We start from the raw sequence: 26,773 nt of genomic DNA, 5'->3' as shown, positions 1-26,773 counted from the left end.
ATCAGTGATTCAGTAATACATGTACATTTTTCCCATTTTAACATTACAAACAAAAGGACTTAATCTACAACTTTTTAAGTGTCTATAATTCTTCCACCAAGCAGCAAGAAAGAATGTTAAGCTCTTTACCATGTTCTTCTGTCCCTATTAAATTTAGCTGCTTGTGAACAGGAAAAAAATCAACAAAAATGTCCTTCCTCACGCTTCCAGCAGCAGGGTATCCTCCTACTCACATCTTTTTAGAATTGAGGAATTTTATTCACCACTGCCACCACCACAACAACAAAGAATGCAGGAAAAACATTAATGAGTGTGTATGTATTATACTTATATATCTCTATCTCTATCTAGCTATCAATCTAGCTATCTAATAAACATGATACACACACTCATACACACACACAGAACTGAAAACTGCAGTTCTGATAATGAAGAGAAACCAGGTGACAATTTCTATGTAGTTCTGCAGAAATGCGTCCAATCATATTTCAATTTTGTGTATTCTCAACAATAGACAAAATTGTTAATATTTTATTCACACCTATATACATTATATAAATAAATGCATACAAACATGTATCTGCAGAATGTTTAAAAGTTGCAACCCCCTCCTTTGCACATCAGGCAGAGCATATAGATTTTTTAAAAAATTATTAGAAAAATGGCAAATAATGCATGTGAGTTTCAATATGTAAAGCCATGCTCATGTCTTTTAATTTCCACAATGGCATAATTAGGACATTTAATACTGGTCATCAAAGAGCTACAATCTGTGAGTTAAGAAGGAGGAGGGTGGAGGAGGAAAGTAGCAAATCATATAACTAAAAATCAAAAACATCAGTGGTACATTCAGGGCGAGTGTGTCTGAGATTCCTTTCATCTCAGAACGTCTGGCTTAGTTCAGTGCAACACTTGTTTTTCACCTGTCTTTCACAGTACTCTTTTCAAATTTGGAAACTGTCCTATCTGTAAATGAATCACTAGTCTACAAGGATAGTTTACTTATCTAGGGTCTGTAATCTGTGCTCTTCAGGCAGAAATTAGGTGTCCAGTTCAGCCCTTCTACTCTATTGAGCCTCTGCTATCAGCCCCCTCTACCGCAAAGATCCTGCAGGAGAAGGGCAGTGTGGACAACTGTGGGATCTGGCAGGGTGAGAGCTGTGAACCATAAACACAAAGCTTTTGCTGTGTCCCTGCATAACAGATACAGTGTGCTTGCTGACCTTAATAGGGACATTAAGGAGATAGGTCAAGGTAGTTGTGATGATAACTCAAATAAGCAGGGGATCGTGGTCAGAGGTGAAGAACTTGTTTTTGACAGGGAGAAGTGTGAATCAAATATTGCACATCAGTCATGAAGAAGAGGAAGGCATCCAAAAAGAGAAGCCACCTTCTGGTTGGTGATTCAATTATGAGACATGTAAATTTAGGAAAGGACACAGAGGTTTTGAAAGAGGTCAGGTGTCTTCCAGGTGCTACTGCCAGTAGGGACAAGAAGCGTACTTTTAAAATAGTCAAGAATTTGACCTTGACATTATCTTAAAGATAAGAATTGGCAAAACCTGGCAAAAACAACTTTTAGGAATAGTGGAGGTGGACATTTATTGGCTTTTATTAAAAACAGCCTCCACAAAACACCTATCTGCAAACACCAAAGAAATGGAAGAATATTATCCACCACTTGACTATAAACCTATACTTGAAACAATCCTGGCAGTGGCTGAGCAAATGAAAGCCAGACTGCAAAATAAATCTGACAGCTTAAATCTACCAAACCAAAATGTAACTTCAACTGATGAACTAACAATTCAAAAACCAAATGAAGAGGAGGAAATTAACATCAAAATAGGGGACGCTAAATAACAGCAAATACAATCTATTGAGGACCTTGATGCCCAAATCTTGATTCTAACTACAAAATCTACAATCCAAAAACAACAGAAGCCGAAGAAAGCAACACTAAGATGGAGGATGCCAAAGGCCTTCAAATACAGTACATTGAGAATCTAGCCAACCAAACAACAACTAAAAGACTGGACATGACCTCTTACCTGAGCCAGATGGAACTGGAAGAAGAAGAAGATCAGATTGAACTAATGACAACTATACTACACCAAACATTGAGAATTGATTTATTAAAGCAACAATTTAATGATTATAAAGGGGATATTTCTTTTAAAAAACTGACAATTAGATGGTCTCCCTGGACTCAAACAATATGTGTAGGAAGAAAGGGAGACACACTTGAGAATTTAAAGGCACTGATATGGAAGCCTGTTTGGCACAAAAAGAAGGCTAGAGTTAGATTTTAAAAAATGGGGTTTTCTTTTTTTTCCCCCCCTACTTGCTGGGATTTCTAATGACAGAGCTTAAAATTTTCTTTAAATGGACCAAGGGAAATCTTCAAAAGATATAAACTTACATATTATACATGTACAAAAAAATCACCAGGAATCAAAGTTGACTTAAAAGAAACTTTACCTTTTAAAATTTGGCTTCAGTTTATGGGCAGTTGTAGTTTTACTGCTTGTGGTGATTTTTGCAGCCTATCTTGTTTTCAAGCTGTAGTAGAGAAGAAGTTAATAATGTGTGCATTGTGCTGAAACAGACCTTATCTTGATTAATTGTGTTTATCAAGATACAATGTCTTCCTGTTGAGGACAGTTAACTCTTGGACAGTTTCCCTGTCCAGAGTTGGCATTCTGTATGGCAAATTTAGCCATTGAAAATGGAAAACATATTTAACTATGTTTATCTCTCTCTTGTAAGAGGTAGCGTGCTGAATCTTTAATGATACCAACATCAGGTTTGACTGCAGTATGTTTATAGGTTCTTTGCTGATCTCAGTTTCCTCTCTCTATTGTGAAGAACTGGGTAGGATAATTAAATAGTCCCCCCCCTTTTTTCCTTTCCAGGAATCATGATCTTACATACTGTATACTGGCTAGGTTCAAAGGTTATATTAGCCATGTTCTATGAATTCAGCCATTATGGTTTGTAGATCATCATGTTACCATATTATAGCAACGCATATGTACTCATTACCTTATTATTAACAAATCACATCTCAACAAAGTTTGGGAACCTGTTCTTTTTCTTATTTCTATATATCTCCATATAAAACAATATAGGAATTATATATATCTTTTATTTCTATCCACAAAGATTTTAAACCATTTGCTGAAGTAATAGCCTTTTTTCTTGTGACAATGGATTCATTATTTCATGATTAAGAAATCAAACAATCTTAGTTTAATTACCTGTAAACATTAGTCCATATTCTTTTTATTTTTAATTTATAGACCACTTTTGCACAACATAGGAAATTAAAGTATCTGTACAGGCATAATGTGCTGTCCAAACTCAGAACACTCTCAAACTATGCTTAAAATAGAATTTCTAAATTACAGAATTTTACTAGTTTTTACCCAAAATTAGTTGCACATTTTCTTACTGGCCTCCTCCTGTCATCCAGAGATAGGTTTGAAGGATTATTCTGTAATTAATTTTTCTTTGACTTACAGATAGAAATTAGAGATTAAGGGATGCCTCTAACTGAAGGCACAGCCTTTAAAATGGCAAATGTATAAAATTTAATAGCACATAAAGATATCCTGAATGATTTTCACATCATTATGTAGACTTGTAGACCGAGATAAACTAGTATGGAAGTTAGCCAAGAGAATGCTAGTTTGGACATCCGTGAAAAATACTGTCCTGATTCTTCTCAGAACTGAACCACAAACAACTGAGCTGTCATGGAATGTTAATATCCATTTGCTTTAGCTTTAACTCATCAGAAAACACTTGTGACTCATGAGACTATATGATGCAGGTGATATATGAAGAAGTGTCATTATAGCAAAAAATCACAATAAGATGTTGTCATCTGTAATTAAATAAGAGGATGTGACTTTTTTTTTCTTTACGGAAAAAGTGAAAGTATATATTCTTGCTATAATAAAAATGTAACAAGTATACAAAAATGGTTTTCTTTGTGGAAAAATCTTCCCCACAATTGTACTGTCTTGTGCTAGGTGCCACAGTTGAGGAGATAAACCATCATTGGGAATGGCTGGAACAAAACCTGCTCCATACGTTGTCTGTGTTTGATAATAAAGAAGATATTGTCAGCTTTGTCAGAGGTAAAATAAAGGTAAGAAAATATTCATCATTTTTCCATCATTTGTATTGGTGTTAAAATAAGTAAAAAATGTTCAGGTATTTTCTCTGGCTATCTTTAGGAGGAAAAAATTGCAAGAAAAGTTAATATATCTTGGAATCATGCCTTTATTTTCTTGAACTTTTTTCCTACTTGCATCTGATAAAAGAGAAAATTGATACCATGACTTTTAATATTCTTTCCTATGCTCCAGATATGTGTTTTAATAGAAGTTTAATATCTGTCTTTGTTTTATCTCTTCCCATGTAATTTATCTTTCAGTCTTCTGGGTGTTGGATTTTACACACAGACGTACACAGACACACACACCCCATTATGAAATGGTTATTTTGTATTTAGGTAATTAACCCTAGTCAGAAAATCTTTAGCTGAAAATTTATGTTAATAGCTCAAAAATCAACAAAGCCCAATTTTTTGCAGGTATGATTTAGTAGCAGGATCATTTTCCCACCGCAATGATGGCTTGATGATTCTAGAACAGGGGTGTCAAACTCAATTTCATTGAGGGCCGCATCAGCATTGCAGTTGCCCTCAGGGGGCCGGGTGGGTGTGGCCAGGGTGGGCATGGCCTACTGGCTGGGCGTGGCTAGAGTGTGTATGGCCTACTGGGTGGGCATGGCCAGCTCGACATCGTTCGCATCAAGGGTGCCTATGGGGGCCTGGGCAGGAGTGGGACAGATCTGAGGGTCTCTGGCAGAAGGAGATGGGACCGGGGCAAGTGCCAAGGCAGTGGGGGCCGTTCCCTCACTGTTTCCAGGATGGCTTTGCGGGCCACATGAAAACACTTCGCAGGCTGGATCTGGCCCCTGGGCCTTGTGTTTGACATGTCTGTTCTAGAAGATACTACAAGAGGTGATAGTGGAAAATGACTTTTCAGACCTTGAACTTTGTTCGCAATTTTGGGAATGTGTGGTTGGTTGTATATCCTAATCATGGACGTAATTTTTTGGGATAAATGATTGGTGCCAATTAGCACCTAAACTGATATTTTTACTCAGCTATGCAATTCATTGATTGCTCTTGAGCAATCAGTTGCCTTAATCTCCCTTAAAGAGTTCCTAACAGAATAAAATACGTAAGAAGGAAACCATGTTCATCATCATTTTCCTAAAATAAATGAATAAATTGCCATTATTAATAAATGAACTATTTATTATTCTATTGTCTATCGTTTGGGATAAAAGAAGAGCAACTAAGATTATCAAAGGCCTGGAGACTAAAACATATGAAAAATGGCTGCAGGGCTTGGGTTTGGCTAGTCTAAAGAAAAGAAGAAATAGGGGAGACATGATAGCAGTACGGGTCCAGATACTCAGTTTCCAGTTGTCTTCCGGGTGCGATTCAAGGTGCTGGTGATGACCTATAAAGCCCTAAATGGCATGGGTCCGGATTATTTACGGGAGCACCTGCTGCTGGCGTCTATTTCCCATCGCCCCGTGCGCTCCCACAGGGAGGGTCTCCTCAGGGTGCCGTCGGTCAGGGAGTGCCAGCTGGCGGCCCCCAGGGGGAAAGCATTCTCTGTGGGCGCGCCTGCCCTCTGGAAACAGCTGCCTATGGAGCTCCAGATGGCTCCTGACCTTCGCTCTTTTCGCCGTGACCTGAAAACCTGGTTATTTGAACTTGCCGGCCTGGACTGAGGGATTGGGGTCTAAAATTTTAATTTAATTTATTAGTTTGGGGCTAATTTATTTAATCTATTTTAACTTTTGTATGCTGTATTTTAGTTGCCCTGTACACCGCCCTGAGTCCTTCGGGAGAAGGGCGGTATATAAATCTAATAAATAAATAATAAATAAGTCAGCTATTGTTTGTGCCTTGTTATTATTGGGATAAAGGTAAATGAGAGGGCTTTTTGATGGAAATGGAGAACTGCAAGAAGAAAATATTTGGCAATGAATAACTGCATGGTAAGGAACTAGATTTTGTTTAGATTCATCAGTTGACTTCCCAACTCTAGTCCTTTTTATTTATAAACATGTATGATTTATTAGTTAATCCCATGAGCTAGTTAATAAGCAGTAGCATATCACTTTCTACTGAATTATCACATTTTAATTTTGTTTACTTTTTATAAATTATTTACAAAGAAAGTCAAAACAGATATGGAGATATAATTAACTGGTAAGTTGATGAACGTCCTTTGAAAGTGAATGAATAGAACAGCTAATTTTCCTATGGTTCTGCTGTAATGCATCTTGATATATTGTAAAAATATTTGACTAAATGTTATCTAAGCCATCAGGAATGTTATGAAGATTAAAACACAGAATGGCACTAAAAACTCTGTAATATTTATTGTTAATTTGTACATTATTTTATCTAGCAACAAGTGTTAGAAGCATTTTTTTTAACATCTCCTATAACACATTCATTTTTCATTGATTTAGGCATTAATAGCAGAAGAGACCAGCAGCAAGCTAGCAGAACAGGAAGAGGATCCTGAGAAGTTCAGAGAAGCACTAGTAAAATTTGAGACCAGGTTTAACTTCCCCGAAGTAGAAAAATTGATTACGTATTACTCATGTTGCTGCTGGAAAGGGAAAGTTCCTCGCCAGGGATGGCTTTATCTAAGCATTAATCACCTCTGTTTCTATTCCTTTTTTTTGGGCAAGGAATGTAAGTATCAACATCTGATAATGTAGTAAAGCCACTACACTTTTCAAATCGTTGAATACGTTTTGTTAAATAAGGCAAAAGTTAAAGGGAAGCTTAGATGGTTGCAGACTGGAGTGGAAAGCATGTAGCTAACTGGTAGGGCTCTCTGAGTTTCAAATTGTTTTAGAAAACAGTAATGGAGAGGTATAGACACAAATGTCTGTTAAATGAGAATGAGATTTTGTGCATCTCTTTAAATAGCAAATGGTATTCTACACAGGGAGCTGAATTCTATGCATTTTACATAAAGTATACATAAAATGAAAGTGGGATTTGGCAAGTGCATAAAATGGGGAGAGAGACGTCTAGCAAGGAGAATGCAGTTCAAGGAAAACCCACTAGAGTTCAATTCTCACTGTCCTGAAGACAAAGTGATCTCATTCAAAATATCAGGCAGTTCCTTTTTTAACAGAATAACAGTTGGAAGGGACCTTGGAGGTCTTCTAGTCCAATCCCCTACTCAGGCAGGAAACCCTATACCATTTCAGACAACTGGCTGTCCAGTCTCTTCTTAAAAATTCCAGTGTTGGAGCATTCACAACTTCTGGAGGCAGATTGTTCCCCTGATTAATTGTTCTAACTGTCAGGAAATTTCTCCTAGTTTGCTTTTCTCTTTGATTAAATTCCATCCATTGCTTCTTGTCCTGCCTTCAGGTGCTTTGGAAAATAGATTGACTCCCCCCTCTTCTTTGTGGCAGCCCCTGAGATATTGGAACACTGCTATCATGTTACCCCAGTCCTTCTCTTCATTAAACTTGACATACCCATTCCAGCAATTACTCTTTAGATGTGTTAGCCTCCAGTTCCCTAATCCAGCGGTCTCCAACCCTTCTGGGCTTGCGGCCCAGAGGGAAGGAAAGCAGCTTCCAAATTGGCACGCGCCCATACAGAGCTGCACACAGCAGCGCAGCATTAGCGGCCCTGTTTGCACGTGTGCAAACGGGCCATGCACAACCACCCAGCACTAGGGGCCCCGTTTGAGCATGCACAAATGGACTGCGCACACCTGCCCAGCCTCGTTCGCGCCCGCACACATGTGCAAATAGGGCCACGGGTGCTAGCGTGAGTGGAGGTGGAATGCGCGTGCATATGTGCGCACACCGGTCAGGCATTTCTCCAGCCTGCTGGCCAAGAAGCTGCAGCCCCATAGGTTGGGGATCCCTGCCCGAATCGTCTCTGTTGCTCTTTTCTGCATCTTTTCTAGAGTATCAGCATCTTTTTTACATTGTGGCAAACAAAACTGGAAACAGTATTCTAAGTGTGGTCCTACCAGCACAATATAAAGTGATATTAATATTTCATGTGATCTTGATTCTCCCTCTTGATGCAGCCTAGGACTGCATTGGATATTTTTTTGTCAGCTGTAGCACATTGCTGGCTCATATTTAAGTGATCTTCCACTAGGACTCCAAGTTCCCTCTCACAGTTGCTACTATTGAGTAAGGTTCCACCTATACTATACCTGTACATTTGGTTTTTCTTGCCTAAATGTAGAACCTTACTTTTTTCACCATTGAATTTCATTTTGTTAGATAGCACCCAATGTTCACGTCTGTCAAGATCCTTCTCTATCTTAAGCCTATCTTCTGGAGTGTTGGCTATTCCTGCCAGCTTGGTGTCATCTGCAAATTTGTTGAGTTCTACAATTTGATGAGCTTTGAGCCTCTTCCTTCCATGAATTGTTGAAAGGCTAAAATTACATTAAAGCTGCACATTCAACTTTGTGACTCTCTTGAAAATATTTTTGTGGTTTCAGCAGTTTATTGACTCAAGGAATGAGAATGCTGTCCACCATTGAGTCAGATCATGTTGCTGGTCAGCCATCCGCCATTTTAAGTACTGTGATGGGTCAAACACCTGTCATTTTGTTATAGACAGTCCTATTTGTGTCTAGGGGTTATCTTTTAAGTCAGACGTTCTTAATCTGGGGACTGCAGTAGCACATCAGTGGCTATTAGCCTGTATTAATCTTTATATATTATTACATATATACCAATAACTGCATCTCAAAGGATCCCTCTATTGAAGTACTGAAATTTGCAGATGATACAACAGTCATTACTCTCATTCGAGATGTTGATGAGTCTGCATATAGACAAGAGGATGATCTGCTGGCCCTGTGATGCAGCTGGAACAATCTGGTGTTGAACACTCTTAAAACTGTAGAGATAGTAGATCTTAGAAGAAACCCTCCTATTCTACCACCTCTTACAATATTAGGCAACATAGTATCAACAGTAGAGACCTTCAAATTTCTAGGTTCTATTATCTCCAGTGACTTGAAATCATCATCTAAATTAGAATCATTATTAGAAAGGCACAACAAAGAATGTTCTTCCTGTATCAACTCAGAAAGCTCAGATTGCCCAAAGATCTGCTGATACAGTTCTGCAGAGGAATTACTGAGTCTGTCATTTTTACCTCAGTAACTGGTTCGGCACAGCAACCAATAGGACAGGTACAGACTTCAACTAATAATTAGGACTGCAGAAAAAACAATCACAATCAGCCTGCCCTCCATTGAGACTCTGTATACTGCACAAACCAGAAAGAGGGCTGAGAAAATATCTAGAGACTCCTCACATCCTGGACAAAATCTATTTCAACTTCTCCCCTCAGGACGCCGCTATAGAACATTGCATTTCAAAATAACTAGGTATAAAGATAGTTTTCCCCCCATGCCATCACTCTGCTGAACACTTAATTCCTGCAGCTCTGCCTCACTTTTCACCTTTTCTCATCTTCTCATTTTTCCTACTATCTTCTTCTGTAGGTTTCTTATGAGTTATCAATTGTTGCTTGTAACTTATGATTAATGATTGTTAACTATGATTGATGACACATGACCTATTACTTGTGTTTATATGTATACTGACACCTTATGAACCAGAGACAAATTACTTGTGTGTCCGATCACACTTGGCCAATAAAGAATTCTATTCTATAAAGAATTCTATATACATTTTTCTATATATTATTTTATGTATGTACATACACATCCCAACATTAACATTTTTAACTTTACATTCAGGAATTGCATATTCATTTTGTTGTTTAGAATAACTTTTTTCCCCAAAGCAATCTTTAAGAAGAAAAAGGGAAGATTTATACAGTTTGCAGAGAAACCAGAGTGTGCTTAGAGTAGTTTTGTTACATTGCCTATAAAAATAAAGCATAGTGATTAAAATACACTATATAGAGCAGGGGTGTCAAACTGCCAGCCCACAGGCTGGACACGTCCAGAAGCCACGCCCACCCCATTGCCGGTAATTGCAAAACTGTCCCGATACGTTGCATGACGTCACATGACGTCGCAGGTTTGACATGTCTGATATAGAGTAATGCTTCTTCTGTGTTACCATGGATAGAGATTTATGTAATACTTTTTGTGCAAAAGAATGACTGTGGTAGGATTCACCTTTAAGGAAATATAAAGAGAATATTGGTATTTTTGTGAGACTTTGGATTGTGATGATTTTTGAACTATTTTTTTGTTACTTTTAATTTCAGTAAAACTTACTATCCCCTGGGTTGATATTCAGAAACTGGAAAGAACCTCCAATATATTTATGACTGACATTATCCGTATCACCACTCAAAATAAAGAACGGGATTTCTCGATGTTTCTTAATATTGATGAGGCATTCAGGATAATGGAACAGTTGGCAGATGTAACTCTCCGCAGGTTATTAGATAATGAGGTTTTTGAACTGGATCCATGTCTGCAAGACCCTACTCAAATCACCAAGAGGTAAAACATAAGCTTGTTTTTATTGTTTATTGGAGACATTCTATCACTCAATGGTATTATAGCATAATCATGTCTAAATAAAAGATCACCTGTATGAGAGGCCAACAAATGAAAGAAAAATAGCCTTTAAATATTTTCTATTATTTTTATACTAACAACAGATTCTAGATCAATACAGATATTTTAAAATAGTTGATGTAAATTTTGTATTTCAGCATCAGACTATTGTTTTTGAAATAGTTCAGTAGTACTTTTTCTTTTTTTCCTATTTGAATTTTTTTGTGTGTGGATTATTAACAAATTTGCTTTAAAAGAGGTTGTTCCTGTTTAGTGCACTTGGAATATTATTGTACATGTTGTGTGCATAGGTAAAAAGAAATTTTCACGGGGAGTAGACTCATAACTTAATTCTACATATGTAACAGTTAAGTTTTGTATAGTACTCAGCTGCCATTTTATTTATTGATTGGGCAATAAATAGTAGGCCATGGCTACTAAGAAAAACTATTTCTTAATAGTTTTTAGATTAAATTAAGATTGCTTATTTTTTTGAGATTATACCAAATTAAAAATTGTGATTTCATTTCAGTTTGAATTCCAAATTCTCCTGTATCATATTATAGATACCTTTCTAGTACTTTGGATTTTTTTTTCATGTCCACTGCATATGATTAAAACTTTCCTTCTGATTTATGGCATTTCCAGTATTTATTACTATATGGTTTGTCTATCCTAGATATTATTGATGGAGTTTTATACCAATTTTCCTTCATTTTTAATGTGGTTCAACTATTGCAGATTTAATCCATAATTCTTCCCATTGTGTTGTAACTGTTTTTTTTAAATTAGCTTTCATTTTATCATTCAGTTTTTTATTCTGTCTTTGTAGCATATCTAAGTAAAAATTTACTTATTTACTTTTGGTTTTTGGCAAAAGAGCCCCATAGAAAACAATGGATTTATTTAACAACCACAGTATTTACTTAACATTGGACTCACTTAAGAACTACAGTGATTTGCTTAATGACTGCTGCGAACAAACATAGTAAAATTGAGTCGATTAACTGATTAACTTAATGACCATCACAACTTATAGTCGTAATGGGCAATTTCCATTACGGTCATAAGGCAACCTGAAACCAGATATGTGTTTTTTAATCTTCCTTATTTTATAAGAATAAGTGGAGGAGGCTTATCTCTTGCAGCTCTGCTGCATTTCAGAAGCATTTTGAACAACTTTAGAATTTCAGTAATCCTTTCCAAAATTAATGGGGACATTTGAGATTCTGGTTTATAGAAGTGGTAGGAACACACTGGAAAAGATTTGGAAGTTCTGATGCTGCTCTTCAGCTTGGTGATTTCATACTTTTGCTGTGCTACTTCTTCTACAGTTTAGATTTTTGTCTGAGCCCAAACTTCTTGTCAGAACTATAGTTCCCCCCCAATTCTTTTTATAGATATAATTTATTTTATGATCACAAACTTAAAAAGCAAGAGAAATAAGGGCTAGAATAGTAAATATTGTATGATGTACAACCTGTATCTGTACAATCCCTGTACCAAGAAATGAGGTACAGACATGGAATCAGGAGCAGATCTATGTTGAGCATTGCAACTAATTATTAGTACAGTAGTTACTGTTATTACTATTCAGAACACACTGAACCTAAAAGTTTAATGCTCAAACATACATATCTCTATAAACTGAGAAGACATCATGGCTTTTATTTAATAGTATCACATGCAGTATGAATACAGCACTTGTCTGCAGCACCTTAAAGCAGCTGACCTATTCTCAGGATTGGATAGTCCTGGGGAAAAAATATGGCTCCATTAAGATATTTTAGACCATTTTGCATTCCCAAATATTTAAAGCACTTTTTGAGAGTGAATCTGAGTTGCTGCACAGTTCTGGTATCTGTGATCTTTTATATATACACTAGGTATAGGTGCATCATTTTTTTTAAAAAATGTGCATATATATTTTTAAAACTTGATGGTTTACATCTATTTGCATTTTGTCAAAAGGACCTCTTCATATTGGAGAGTTTATTACTAGTTTATCTATTTTGGATGCAATGAATAATAATCATGCTGAATCAATTACAGTCTTATTCATGGCCAATTTTCCAGTGGAATATATGTATCATTAACCTAATCTTGTCTTCCTTTGAATGTTTGTTTTTTAATAAAATCAAACTTATGAGTCTTGGAAATCATAGATTGCTAGAAGACAATCCTTAGATTTTTCTAGCCCACATACTGCATTCTTTAATAGAGCAGTAGGAACAACTTTGTTTTTATTTTTAAGAAAAACAGTATTTGAGAAGCCTACATATCATGAAACAAATAATATAACTTCAATAACAAACTATTTATAGAAGTCTTTTGGTACTATGTTGTTTCTAAGGGTTGGGAAAAATATTTCAGATTGGCTTGGTTACAACTGCAGTGAGCTAAACTTACAAAGGCATGCATACTACCCACTTACTTGCTCATGCTGAATCCTTGCCAGAGTTAATTGCATATCTAAAACTGTGTCAGTTACATTCTAAAATAACAAAAAAGAGAATATTTAACCACTTTTATCCACCTCATTAGACACCTTGGGCTATACAGGCTAAAACCAACCTTCTTCCATGACAGGTGTATCCACCTATAAGAGTTTCATTCCTGTCTTTCTGTTAATTATTTTCAAACGGTATGTAGGGAAGATGTTAGCAACAAGGAATGCATTTAATCTAGTTGTTTAACATAGTAACATTCTATTTCCTGATATGTTGCCATAGTCAAAGATGGGAAGACAGCACTTAAATTCAGCAATGGAGACTGACCTATAAATAAATTGTTTTAACAGACTTGTGATGCAGGGTTTCTTCAAATAACATGATTAAATTTGAAACCAACAACACAAGCATTTATTTTTTCTCTCTTGCATATATCTCTTCTACTCAGGAGATCCTATTGTATTAAAAAAGGCATTCAAATTGTCTGTAAATAACTATCTCCTTCTTTAATAGAGATTTGGAGACAAGGGCACAAAATGAATACTTCAGAGCCTTTTTTAGGTTATCAAAGAAAGAGAGGCTGCATGAAATTGTGGATTGCTCTTTATGGACACCTTTCAGTCGTTGTCACACAGCTGGGAAGCTGTATGCTTCAGATGGTTATATTAGTTTTGCTAGCAAAGAAGATGGCTGCTGTAATATTCTTATTCCACTTACTGAGGTTGGTATACCATTCATTGATATGTTTGGTTTTAAAATCTATTATGCCTTTGAAAGGATGGATCTGATCTATAATTTGAAATACTTTGATCAGAATTCCTAATTAAAATATTGGTGTGTGTGGGGGAAATTTATAAAGGTATATCTATTTATCCCAATCAGTGTAATAAATCATTTCACAATTATTTAAATTAATGTGATTTCCAAATAAAAATAATAACTGTCATGAACATGAAACATTGTTGCTAAAATGTTAATATCAGTTGTGATTTATTGATTCATTATAAAAACATAACAAATTCAGTTCAGACTGCAGATTACAATCTTAAATAATCCTTGCATTTGCATTTCTAGAATGAAACAGCAACTACTGATATTGACATATCAATATCAAACCTTTTTCCTCACTTTTGTGGATAATTTTTGTTCACAGGTCGCTAGTATCGAGAAGATGGAAGACACAAGTCTTCTACCCAATCCCATCATAATCAGTGTAAAAAGCAAGACAGCTTTTCAGTTCATTGAATTGAAAGAGAGGGATACGCTAGTAGAAAATCTATGCTTGAGACTGAAACAAGTGAAGACAAATAACCTTGTGCTCCAGAATGCTTTGAAAAGCAAAGATATGGTACTTCCTGTTCAGCTTATTCTATATTTGGCTTATTGATAAAAACTTAGTAAAATAAGAAAGCTGGTAGTTTTTGTAGTTGTAGTTATAATAGTCATAGAAATATATTGTAGCATTGTTGCTTTAAAATAGGGGTAATATACCATGATTTAAAGTTGCTGACTTTCCAGATGTAGTATTCAAAGTGGGATCAGAGAAGAATTTGCAAGATGATTCCATCTTTTATTTATTTCCAGCTTAGACTATATTCAGAATAATAGTTGATGGTAAAGCTCTACATTTGCTCATATTGATAGAATTTGCATGTCACGTAAAAGGCTTTTTGGTTTTGTTCTTACATGATTATGGACATAGCTATTATGGTTTAAACAAACAATATCTTAATGTGATTCAGTAATTGGATTATGTTGATTCAGTATTGCACTGAATCAGTATATATATAATTGTAATATTCTCTAAAACGAGAACACTGCATTTGGTGAAAGTACTTATTTGAGAATTACATCCAAAAAGATAGCAGAATAGACTTAGAAAAAAAATTATGTCTACTGTTCGTTCATTTTATGCAAAGATTGCATCCAAATTAATGTGAATTTTATAATTCTGTATCTGTATAATTCTTGTCACTTTGAAAAAAATATGCTGATAACTATATTAGTAACCTTCAATTGGATCTAGATTGTTTGATGTGATATAAAATTGTCTGGTTATTTTTCAATTTACACAGCAGAACTCTCATGTAATATATGCTGATTATGAATTGGCGGGATTTGGAACAGCTTCTCAGAGTAACGAGAAGTGTGAAAATGACAGAAACAGAAGACACTTGCCTAATACAGAAGCTCTGAGTTCAGCATTTCACCCTTCTGGAATGGATGGCCTCGAGTTCAGAATGGTATGTTGTTGGAAGATTTTTGGAAGCTCATCATGAAGATATTTGTCAGTTACAGCTAGTGCTTGTTACCATATTTACTAATTCAAGATGGATAGTGAATAATATTTATATGTTACTTATAAAAGGGGGAAAAATGACATTGCCATAGGTGTATACTATAGGCCACCCAACCAAACAAAGGAAATAGATGAACTTTTTGCTACTCAGCTAACTAAGATATGTAGGAAGCACATCACAATAGCAATGGGTGACTTTAACTTCCATGACATCAACCGGGAAACAAACTCTGCACCAAATGGAAGATCAAACAAATTCCTGACAAACCTAGCAGACAACTCTGTCTCCCAAAAAGTAGAGAAGGGAACTAGGGGATTAGCCATATTGAATCTAATCCTCACTAACAGAGATGAAATGATAGAAGGTGTTGAAGCCACAGGAACCTTGCGGGGGGGAGGAGTGATCATGCAGTATTGGAATTCAACATTATGGAAGCACAAGCACAGTCAAATTAGACTCCTGGGACTTGTAAGAGAGCTAATTTCAATAAACTTAGAGAGGGCTTGGGAAGGATTCCATGGCTGAGAATCCTCAAAGGGAAAACAACTCAGAAAGCTTGGGAAATTTTGAAAAGTGAGATAATAAAAGCCCAGTCTAGCACAATACCAACAAAGAGGAAAAATAACACCTCTCAAAAGAAACCAGCATGGCTGCATAAAGAACTCTCTGACAAATTGAAAGATAGAAAGTGGAAAGGGGCGCATAACTAAGGCATAATATCAGCAAATAACCAGAGCCTGCAAAGATGAAGTGAGGAAAGCTGAGGCTCAAAATGAACTAAGGCTTGTGACCAAAGTCAAAAATAACAAAAAAAGCTTATTTCAACATGTAAAAAACAAAAAAAGTGAAGGAAATGATTGGTCCATTAGTGGGTGAAAGTGGCAAGAAGGTGACAAGCAACAGGGAGAAAGCATCTGTCTTTACACAAAGGGAAAAAACAGACCAACCTATCAAAAATAGTGCCATAAAAATAGAATAGAAACACAAGTTAGGCAAGAAAATGGTAAGTGAGCACTTATCCAGCCTAGATGAGTTCAAATCACCAGGACCAGGTAGACTACACCTCAAGGTTCTCCAGGAACTGGCAGATGTGATCTCAGAACCACTGAACTATATTTTTCAAAGATACTGGAGCATTGGGGAACTACCAGAGGACTGGAAAAGAGCTGATGTAGTTCCCATCTTCAAAAAAAAGGGGGGGGGGGGAAATGGATCCAGGAAATTACAGACCTATCAGCCTGACCTCAATATTGGGAAGATTCTGGAAAACATAAACAACAAATCAACAAATAATTTACTTGGACTTCAGGAAGGCATTTGATAAAGTAGATCACAACCTACTACTTGATAAGATAGAAAAATGTGGGTTAGACAGCATCACCACCAGATGGATTCATAGCTGGCTGACAGGCCGTACTCAGCGTGTGGTCCTCAATGGAACTGCATCTACATGGAAGGAAGTGTGTAGTGGGGTGCCCCAGGGCTCTGTTCTGGGCCCAGTGCTCTTCAACATCTTAATCAACGATTTGGACGAGGGGATAGATGGGGAACTCATCAAATTTGCAGACGACACCAAACTGGCAGGAATAGCCAACACTCCAGAAGATAGGCTTAAGATACAGGAGGATCTGGACAGACTTGAACACTGGCCGCTATCTAACAAAATGAAATTCAATGGTGAAAAAAGTAAGGTTCTACATTTAGGCAAGAAAAACCAAATGTACAGGTATAGTATAGGGGGTACCTTGCTCAATAGTAGTAACTGTGAGAGGGATCTCGGGGTCCTAGTGGACAATCACTTAAATATGAGCCAGCAATGTGCTGCAGCTGCCAAAAAAACCAACACAGTGCTAGGCTGCATTAACAGAGGAATAGAATCAAGATCACGTGAAGTATTAATATCACTTTACAATGCCTTGGTAAGGCCACACTTGGAATACTGCATCCAGTTTTGGTCACCACAATGTAAAAAAGATGTTGAGACTCTAAGAAAGAGTACAGAGAAGAGCAACAAAGATGATTAGGGGACTGGATGCTAAAATATATAAGGAACGGTTGCTGGAATTGGGTATGTGTAGTTTAATGAAGAGAAGGACGAGGGGGGACATGATAGCAGTGTTCCAATATCTCAGCGGCTGCCACAAAGAAGAGGGAGTCAAGCTATTCTCTAAAGCACCTGAAAGCAGGACAAGAATCAATGGATGGAAGGTAATCAAGGAGAGAAGCAGCCTAGAACTAAGGAGAAACTTCCTGACAGTTAGAACAATTAACCAGTGGAACAACCTGCCTCCAGAAGCTGTGAATGAAATTTTAAAGAAGAGACTGGACAGCCATTTGTCCGAAATGGTATAGGGTTTCCTGCCTGAGCAAAAAAATGACAATAAAGGTCTATCTATCTATCTATCTATCTATCTATCTATCTATCTATCTATCTATCTATCTATCTATCTATCTATCTAATATATTTTAAACATTATTCTATCACACCTGAATAGTTCCAGGTATCATGCAATTCTTCTTTCCCCCCAAAAAAAGAGTTAAAGGATTTTCCTATTTGTTTCCTTTTCCTCTATCCTTCATTCTCCTGCATCTGCAAATTGGAGTAAATACAAGAACAGCACATGCTTTAGAAATGATTCAGAAGAGCTATTTCAAAATATATGCGAGTGGCATTATATCATTAAGACAGAGCCTTTAAAACCTGAACTGTAAGAGGTGTTGGATTACCATTCTCTTGTGTTCTAGAGCAGCTCTTCAGAACTTTTAAACATTCACAGTCAAACAGAATATTTTGTCCCTTAACAAGAAAAAATATCTGCATTACAGCTTATTTTGAATTATATGGAATGGTGTTTGCCAGAATGGATTCTATGTCCTACTATGTCTTACCCTGTGTAGCTTTATTTATTTTTTTATTAAAATGATGAAATGAAAAGAACATCCATATTAATGATTCCTGTAGTCACATTAGTGACTAAGCAATAAAGGAAAAACCCCAACTATCTTATAGTAATAAGATGGATTAAATATATCTATCCCCCATTACTTGTTTATTTGTTTGTTTATATGTATACACATACACAAATAGACATCATCATCATTTTAGCCATTGTCTAAGCACTGCCGGATGAAAGCCTCTTCCATGTGTTTCCCACAAATATGGTCCTGAGCTTTCTTTTGCCAATTGGGACCGCATTGTTGATTCATCTTGCTTTAGATCTCTTTCGTGGACGCTTTTTATCAAGTGGGATCCATTGTATGACTGCTTTGGTCCATCAGCCATCAGTTCCTCTTGCTATATGACCAGCCCATTTCCATTTCCATTTCAATTCTTTTGCTCTCTTGATGATATCATATACTTTTGTTTGTTCTCTAATCCATGTGCAGGTCTTTCTATCTTGTCTTGTAAAGCTGTGCATGTATCTTTCCATGGCTGTTTGCGCCACTCATAGCTTTTGTATCGATTGTGAGATTATTTGTGAGGTGTCCACGTTTCACCAGCATATGTTAGAGCTGGTAGCACACACTGATTGAAAACTTTTCTTTTCAGGCATAGGGGGAGGTTGTTCTTGAAAATTATGCTTAGCTTGCCGAATGCCTGCCAATCACATTTAACACGCAGTTCAGTTTCTTTTATTGTATCACCTTTCATTGAGATACATTGGCAAAGGTATATGTAGTGGTCTACTACATTTAGTTCTTCTCCAGATATATAAAATAATTCTTTCTTTGGTGAATTTATTAAACATAACCTGGCTCTTTTTCATGTTTATTTGTAAGCCAAATGGTTCTCCTGCTTTGTGTAGCTCTTGTATGTGTCTTTGTAGCTCTTTTGGGTCTTGTGAGAAGAGAATAACATCATCTGCAAATCTTAAGTGATTTAAATAGGCGCCATTGATTTTTATTCCATCTTTTGCCCAGTCTAGTTTGTGAAATACTTGTTCAAGGCAGGCTGAGAAAAATATAGGTGATATTGTATCACCTTGTTGTACACCTCGTTCTATGTTGATTTCCACTTGTAAGATCATTGAGGCAAATTGTCACCATTGTTTTTTTGTTATATTGATTGTAGTAAGTTTATGTAAGCAGTGTCTGTGCCTTGGTTGAGCAATGCATTAATTATTGCTTGCTGGAATATTTAGTCAATGAAATATTAGTCAATATTGTAGTCAATGAAAGCCATGCACAGAGGCATAGTGTACTCATTGTGCCTTTCAGTGACTTGCTGAAAAACCTGCAAGAGCTCGCCATGCTGGGGGGGGGGGAAATGACCCTGTTGTTCTTGGAGCCTCGGAGGCCTTCTCCACACTGCCTGGAACAGAGGCCAGGGAAGCTTCTGCATGTCTCTGGAGCTTGGGGGGGGGAATCGGGGGGGGGCTTCTGCATGCCTTCAGAGGTTGGATCCAGGCCTCGGAGGAGTCCTCCAAGCTGCTGCCCCCCCATCTCCATTCTGGGTGCAAATGGCTTGGAGAACCCCTCCGAAGCCTGGATCTAACCTCCAGAAGCTCAGTTCCAGGAGGCAGCAGCTTGGAGCAGTCCTCTGAGGACTGGATCCAATCTCTGGAGCATGCAGAAGACCCCCTCCCCCATCTCTGTTCCAGGGACAGAGGCCAAATGGCTCCAGAGTTGGGGGAAGCAGGAGGCAGGCACCGCAAACAGTGAGAATTCACGCACCCAATCAGGATCGATGCCTGAACTCACACGATATTATGGCACCCAGGGGCTTCCATAGACTCTCCTGTCCCTCAAAAGCAGGAACCGTGGCAGAGAGGAGACAGATCTTTTCAAGGTAAATGAGTCTGGCATGGCAAGAAGGGAGGCGGAAGCATGAGGTATCTTAGTGGGTCAGGGAGGCCTTAGGGGCCTGTTCCATCACTTGGCCCCCCATGGCTTTCCCCACCCTGAGATACACCATGTGCACTTAACGCACATGTGTTTTAACGAGCAAGAGATTCACTCTGAGTTTTTGAGTTGCGAATGGAATGTGCAGGCTCCATTATACTCGTAACTCGAGGACTACCTGTAATGTTAATTATTGTAATTTGCTGTTAATTACAGCAATATTGTATTGCATGTACAGTATTATCTTTGTAAAAATAAATACATTTTCCTCCAATCAAGCTCATGTTGAAAAAAATGTAGTGGTTTCATTGAGTTTTGTCAGCTATATCTCATATAAAAACGTGCCTTCTAATGAAGGGTTTAATACAGCGGTTCCCAACCTTTTTTATACTCCGCACCCCTAGAACACTTCTGATATATTCTCGCACTCCTTACAAAAGTTTGAAATAATGGCAACAAATTATGCATATACACTATAATTTTGAAAACCCAAGTTTTTGCACCCCCTGGAATATCATCTCGCACCTCCAGTTGGGAATCCCTGGTTTAATATATATCCTTTGCTTTTAGTCTAGAGAGCAAATAAAAGAGAGGCTGTGGGATGATCATTTTGCTGAGTATGGCCGAACTGTTTGTATGTTTCGAACAGAGAAAATTAGGAAACTGGTTGCTATGGGAATCCCAGAATCATTGCGAGGCAAACTATGGCTCATTTTCTCAGGTGAGAATTCAGTAATTTCACTTTTCCCCCAAATATGATATTTCATAATATGAGAAAGGGAGAGCAGAAGGTGATGTCCATTTTTCTGTGCTAGTTAGAAGAATAGGATCAAGAGGAAGAAGAAATTGAGAATCCATTGTATAAAGAGATTACATTTCAGCAAAAGAAAAATCTATTTTTTTGTTGACTTAGTAGTATGTAAACATTTAAATGTCAGTTATTTCTTTTATGTACCAGTGAAGGAGAATATTTGTAGCTCAGGTTGAAATCTTGGTGCTCTCTGAGCTTGCTTGTTTTCTTGCAGATGTTTCATTACCCTAACTAGGTAACATCATCAGTGCTAGCAAGGAGTGCTGTTTGCTGTCATTTTATATTCTGGTGTCTTTGCCTGTCTGGGTGGGTGGGGGTCTTAGGGATTCTTTGGTTGGGCTGTTTACCAATGGCTCTGGCAGTTTCTTGGTTGGGATATTGTTTGACTGTTGGTCTGAAGTTGACCTTGGAGTTAACTCCAGCAAACAGCACTCCTTACTAGCACTGATGATGTTACCTAGTTAGGGTAATGAAACGTCTGCAAGAAAACAAGCAAGCTCCCCTCATTTTTTAATGTGATATAATAAATATGTTTACTGAAATATTTGCTATAACAGTAGATAAATTTATATGGTTTAATAATGGTCTAAAGATTGACTATCAAAATATTATATTATATACTAGAAACTGCAGAGATGTTATACTTCGCCCAAATCAATACTTTTCATTTGTAAATTGTGAGATTTGAATATTTAAATTAGGATTTTTCCAATATACTGCTGATATAAGGATGACTTATTTTTCCCCACAATATGTTGCATGTGGACTACAGTTAAACTCAGTTTTTATAGGTGTTAACAAGAAGAATCACATCATATCTGTGAACAAATAAACATTTATTTAACAGTGTATTTGTACTGCTAATGTATCCATCTTGCATTTATTTATGGGTCAGATGCTGTGTCTGATCTGTATTCACATCCTGGTTACTATGAAGATTTAGTGGAAATGTCCATGGGTATGAATTGCATAGCAACAGAGGAAATAGAGCGTGACCTGCATCGCTCACTACCTGAGCATCCAGCCTTCCAGAGTGAAACAGGCATAGCTGCATTGAGAAGAGTCCTAACAGCTTATGCACACAGAAACCCCAAAATTGGGTATTGCCAGGTAAAGATTTGTTGACATTAACTTGCAAATGACTTTTCTTTGCTTGAGAATTGTGAGTCTGTTGACCTCTACTGCCCATCTTGCTTGTTCAGTTAAGGCCTATTAATACTTTTTAATACAATAGAGTGGGCTAGTGTACCAATCCGAATCCTATCTCTGCCCTGTAGAGGGTTCACTGTTAATTGTTTGCCACGGGTTTGCCACTATGCCACGAACACAACCAAACGTCAGTTTCACCCTAGTCACACTTGTTTTTTCCTATGGAAATGTTTCTTTGATCTAAACACTAATACATACAGGATATTTAATAATCAATAATGATATAGTAATTAGGATGTGTAATATCAAAGTCGCTTATATTTCCTCCCTCTTGCTTCCTAACAGTCCATGAATATATTAGCCTCAGTTTTACTGCTATATGCTAAGGAAGAGGAAGCTTTTTGGCTGCTTGTATCTGTTTGTGAAAGGATGCTCCCAGATTATTTTAATCACCGGGTAATAGGTGAGTCTCCTCTTTAAACCTAACCCTGCTCTTATTGTGCTGTTTGTCATCAGTGATCTTTTTATTTATCTTGTCTTCTTTCTGAGATGAATTTATTTCTGAGATTTAGAGGCCCCACAACTCCAAAATTACTCTGGGTGACTTACATCAAGTTAAAACAAGAAAAACATCAAGAAAATTCTGTGCATTTGGACAAATCCACTCCCTCTAACAGAAACATCACCATCAGATATCAGCAAACTCTCCACTCCAGGTCCTGGGACAATAATCAAGTTTTTAAGGCTTTCTGAAAAATCATCAGAGTACGGGTGAAATGGATCTCTGGGGTCTTTTGTTTGGAGCAGCTTTACCACATAGTGGACATCTTAAAAAAAGAGTTATTCTACTACTTAATCATAATGTTTGAGGTGAAAGTAATTCTACAGAAGACCCTCCCTTCCAGTACTCGGTATCCCATATTTTCTCTTCCCCCCCCCCAAGGCTGTAATAGATTAAAATGCTTGACAACTCAGTGATGTTCCAAGCTTAAATACATAGAAGCAGCACTTTTGTATAGGTAGTGGCAAACTAGATTTCTTTTTTATTGTTTTCATTGTGAATTGTATTTTAAATAAAAGTAACAGATTCTTTCCACCTCAAGTAACCTGGCTTGCTGTGATTTTTACAGGTGCTCAAGTGGACCAGTCAGTATTTGAAGAGTTGATCAGAGAGAGACTTCCTGAACTAGCTGAACATTTTAAAGACCTCTCCACACTAGCCTCTGTTTCTTTGTCATGGTTCTTAACTCTTTTCCTTAGTATCATGCCCCTTGAAAGTGCTGTTAATGTTGTAGACTGTTTCTTCTTTGATGGGATAAAAGCCATTTTCCAATTGGGCTTAGCTGTTCTGGAAGCCAATGCTATGGAGCTGTGCAGCAGCAAAGATGATGGGCATGCTTTGATGATTCTCAGCAGGTACTCTCAATGTTCTGTTTTATCTAAGGTTGACGTCCTAGTAGCTTAAATTGCTACTTCAATTCATTTGTGCTTAAAGGTAAAGGTTCCCCCACACATGCATGCTAGTCGTTTCCAATTCTAGGGGCCGGTGCTCATCTCCATTTCAAAGCCGAAGAGCCAGCGCTTGTCCGAGGACGTCTCCGTGGTCATGTGGCCGGCATGACTAGACGCCAAAGGCGCACGGAACGCTGTTACCTTCCCACCGGAGTGGTCCCTATTTTTCTACTTGCATTTTTACGTGCTTTCGAACTGCTAGGTTGGCAGAAGCTGGGACAAGTAACAGGCGCTCACTCTGTTATGCAGCACTCGGGATTCGACCCGCCAAACTGCCGACCTTCTGATCGAAAAGCTCAGCATCCTAACCCACTGAGCCACCGCATCCCTCATTTGTGCTTAGTTAACATTAATAGATTTCTTCAGAAAGACAGAGCAACAGACATGAATGTTTAATAGGATGAATCATAATTCACTGCTGGGCTGAACTGTTTTCAGCCCCGAACACTGTTCCTTCTAGAAACTCTTTTCTTGAAAACAAGCTGTCTTCACTTTTAAGGAAATCTAAGTCCTATTGTATAAAGAGACACAACAAGCTCAGAAGAATTTTTTGACAGTGAGAAAAATGAGAGCATGAGAGTATGCAGTGAGGAATAAAAGTATGCTTGCATCATGTTGCATATTTGGCAGTAGATTTAAATATATCTCTATTTTAGATTTTTAGATCATGTTAAAAATGAGGAAAGCCCTTTGCCACCAATTGGGAACCAACACGCCTTTTTCAGTGATGATATGGAACCTTGTCCTGTAACAGAAATAGCGGATCTAATACGGGATTCATATGAGGTAGTGCCCAATGTAGTAGGTAGTGATTTTAATTGGAATTTTGAAATATACAACATTTCAAATGAAAATGAAAAACATCTTTTCCTTGTTCAAGAAATTTGGAGACCATTCTGTGGAACAGATTGAGCACATGCGCTACAAACACAGGATCCGTGTACTCCAGAGTCATGAAGAAACCACTAAACAGAATGTGGTAAGTTTTCAAAATCTTAGTTTTAAACTTTAAGGAAGTTTTAAGACACTTAAAAATGATTTATAAAGAAATGGGAAAAATACATCTTGAAATACAAAGCCACTGAAGCACAGGTGTGCAACTTATGGCTCTTTGGATGTTACTGAATGACTGAATGGAATGCAAATGTGTTCTTTTTTCTTTATGCTCCATTCTTTTTCCTTTCACATGCTGTAACTTTTAAAGTCAAATGATGAAAAGTAGGGCAAAAATACTTCAGATGTAGAGGGCAGGTTTGGGGGCATTTAGCTCAATATTTTTTTTGTATGCCTTAATACTTCTGCTAAATTCATTTCTGTTTTCTCTTTAGCTCAGGGTGGTAATTCCAGATGTTTCTATTGTTCCAGAAGATTTGGAGGAACTATATGACTTATTTAAGGTAAGCACCTTTTTCAGAAAAGTTTTCAATTAGATTAGATTAGATGGATAGTCAGATAGATATTGCATATAGTTTATATTCAAAAATCAACAAAGGTGTATTTTTTGCAATATTTTAATAGCATCTACGTACTTTAGATTTTAGCTTTTCCAAAAATATAAGAGAATACTCGAATTAGATTTTGATCAGATCTTCTCCATTTCAAACAATCTTTTTTAAGTGGTTAAAGTTAATGGAATAAATTGGTCTGTTCTTCTAGAATGAAGAGTTGTTACAATACAAATAAATTACATTTCTTCTTGGCAAATTATGCACAGGAAAGAATATTTCTGAAATAAGTAAATAGCTAAGAAGAGCAAAGAATAGCAAAAGGATGTCTTCACCAAATAATACTAACCTGATTACACATTTATTTCATTCTTCTGTAGCACACACTGCAAAGATAACTTGTTTTTCCAAGCTCTAACAATAAGTGTCCTGTTGTTATGTTAACCTGCTAGTTGTCAGAACTAAAGGTACCTGAGTTCCCAGACATTTAATATTACAAAAGATTATTGAAATCAAAATAAAGACTTGTATTTTGAGCAGATAAGCTTGTATGCACTAAACTTAAGACCAATATGTAATGTTGACATTATTATGTAACTATTCATATAAGCAAAGAAATATGCAGTTTGACACTATTAAAATCTTCCTGGATACAATTTTCATTCTAATATTCCTTTTTTTTTCAGAAAGAGCATTTAATAAGCTGTTACTGGGAATGGAATAGTGAAGTTGTAATTCAGCGTCATGATCCAAGTAGACCCTATGCTGAGCAATATAGAATTGATTCTCAGCAATTTGCTAACCTTTTTAAACTTGTTTCACCTTGGATGTGTGGTGAACATACTCAGGTTCTAGCAGAAAGAACATTCCGCCTTTTAGATGAAAACATGGACCATCTGATTGAATTCAAAGCATTTATTAACTGCTTAGGTGACTATTCAATTTATACTGATTTTCTACTGCAGCACATTTTCAGGACAGTTATGTATCTAAACAGTGCAAATGCCACTGGGTTGTTGCACAAAAGATGCATGAGTCGTAGAGAAGAATACCAAGCTGTAAGTTTGCATTTCTAGTAATCTTTTACAGGTAGGGAAATTGACACTGGACAATGATTCACAAAAAATTATGTGACAATAAATATTACTAGTCTAATGTGAAGCCAGAATGATTGACTTCAGTTGCCCTTGTGGAAATATTTTCATTCATTCAGGAATTTTATGCAACTTTGTATAAGAAACATATGGTTTTATAAGTTGCAAAATAATTGATAGTTCCTATCTTTCGCTCAATTGTTTGAACACCTGGAATTAATTACAACTGCAACCTTTCCAGAAGGTAGCTTTATAAGCGAGTTGCTAGAATTTGTCTTTAAAGTCTGTGCTACTATTTTGGCTGCACTATTTTCTTTCATATGAATTCTTTAAAGGTTCTCTACCTTCAAGATAAAGTCTAACGGAATGGTCATTCTTAAAGAAGTGTCCCTTCCCTCTCCAATAAACTTGGATGTTTTCAAATCAGCGCAGAGTTGTAAATGATTGAATTTTTAATCAAAGTTTAAATACAGACTGTTTCCTCATTATCATTTTTCACATAAAAGGGAGTCAAGCCTCTGGTA

General features: G+C 37.0%; 1 protein-coding gene across 4 annotated transcripts in view; it reads left to right on the top strand.

Moving 5' to 3' along the window:
- TBC1D8 (TBC1 domain family member 8) overlaps nt 1-26,773 on the top strand; it is a 54,077-nt gene that overhangs the window by 19,685 nt on the left and 7,619 nt on the right. For 3 of the 4 annotated variants that reach the window (XR_014026351.1, XM_081327140.1, XM_081327138.1), the window contains exons 3-16: nt 4,038-4,156; nt 6,571-6,799; nt 10,349-10,589; nt 13,610-13,817; nt 14,250-14,444; nt 15,172-15,339; nt 20,809-20,959; nt 21,945-22,159; nt 22,544-22,661; nt 23,329-23,614; nt 24,367-24,496; nt 24,591-24,689; nt 25,039-25,107; nt 25,842-26,085. Coding sequence is in view for 3 of the 4 variants with exons in the window: in XM_081327140.1 (XP_081183266.1) it covers nt 4,038-4,156; nt 6,571-6,799; nt 10,349-10,589; nt 13,610-13,817; nt 14,250-14,444; nt 15,172-15,339; nt 20,809-20,959; nt 21,945-22,159; nt 22,544-22,661; nt 23,329-23,614; nt 24,367-24,496; nt 24,591-24,689; nt 25,039-25,107; nt 25,842-26,085 (2,472 nt within the window). In the remaining variant the exon portion in view is untranslated. The remainder of the gene's footprint in view (nt 1-4,037; nt 4,157-6,570; nt 6,800-10,348; nt 10,590-13,609; nt 13,818-14,249; nt 14,445-15,171; nt 15,340-20,808; nt 20,960-21,944; nt 22,160-22,543; nt 22,662-23,328; nt 23,615-24,366; nt 24,497-24,590; nt 24,690-25,038; nt 25,108-25,841; nt 26,086-26,773) is intronic. The other variant, XM_081327139.1, reaches the window with a different exon arrangement.

Source organism: Vipera berus (genome assembly GCF_964194415.1).
Source record: "Vipera berus genome assembly, chromosome: 4".
Classification (NCBI taxonomy): domain Eukaryota; kingdom Metazoa; phylum Chordata; class Lepidosauria; order Squamata; family Viperidae; genus Vipera; species Vipera berus.
Note: the sequence above shows the minus strand (reverse complement) of the source record. Positions and strands in the feature narration are given on the sequence as shown.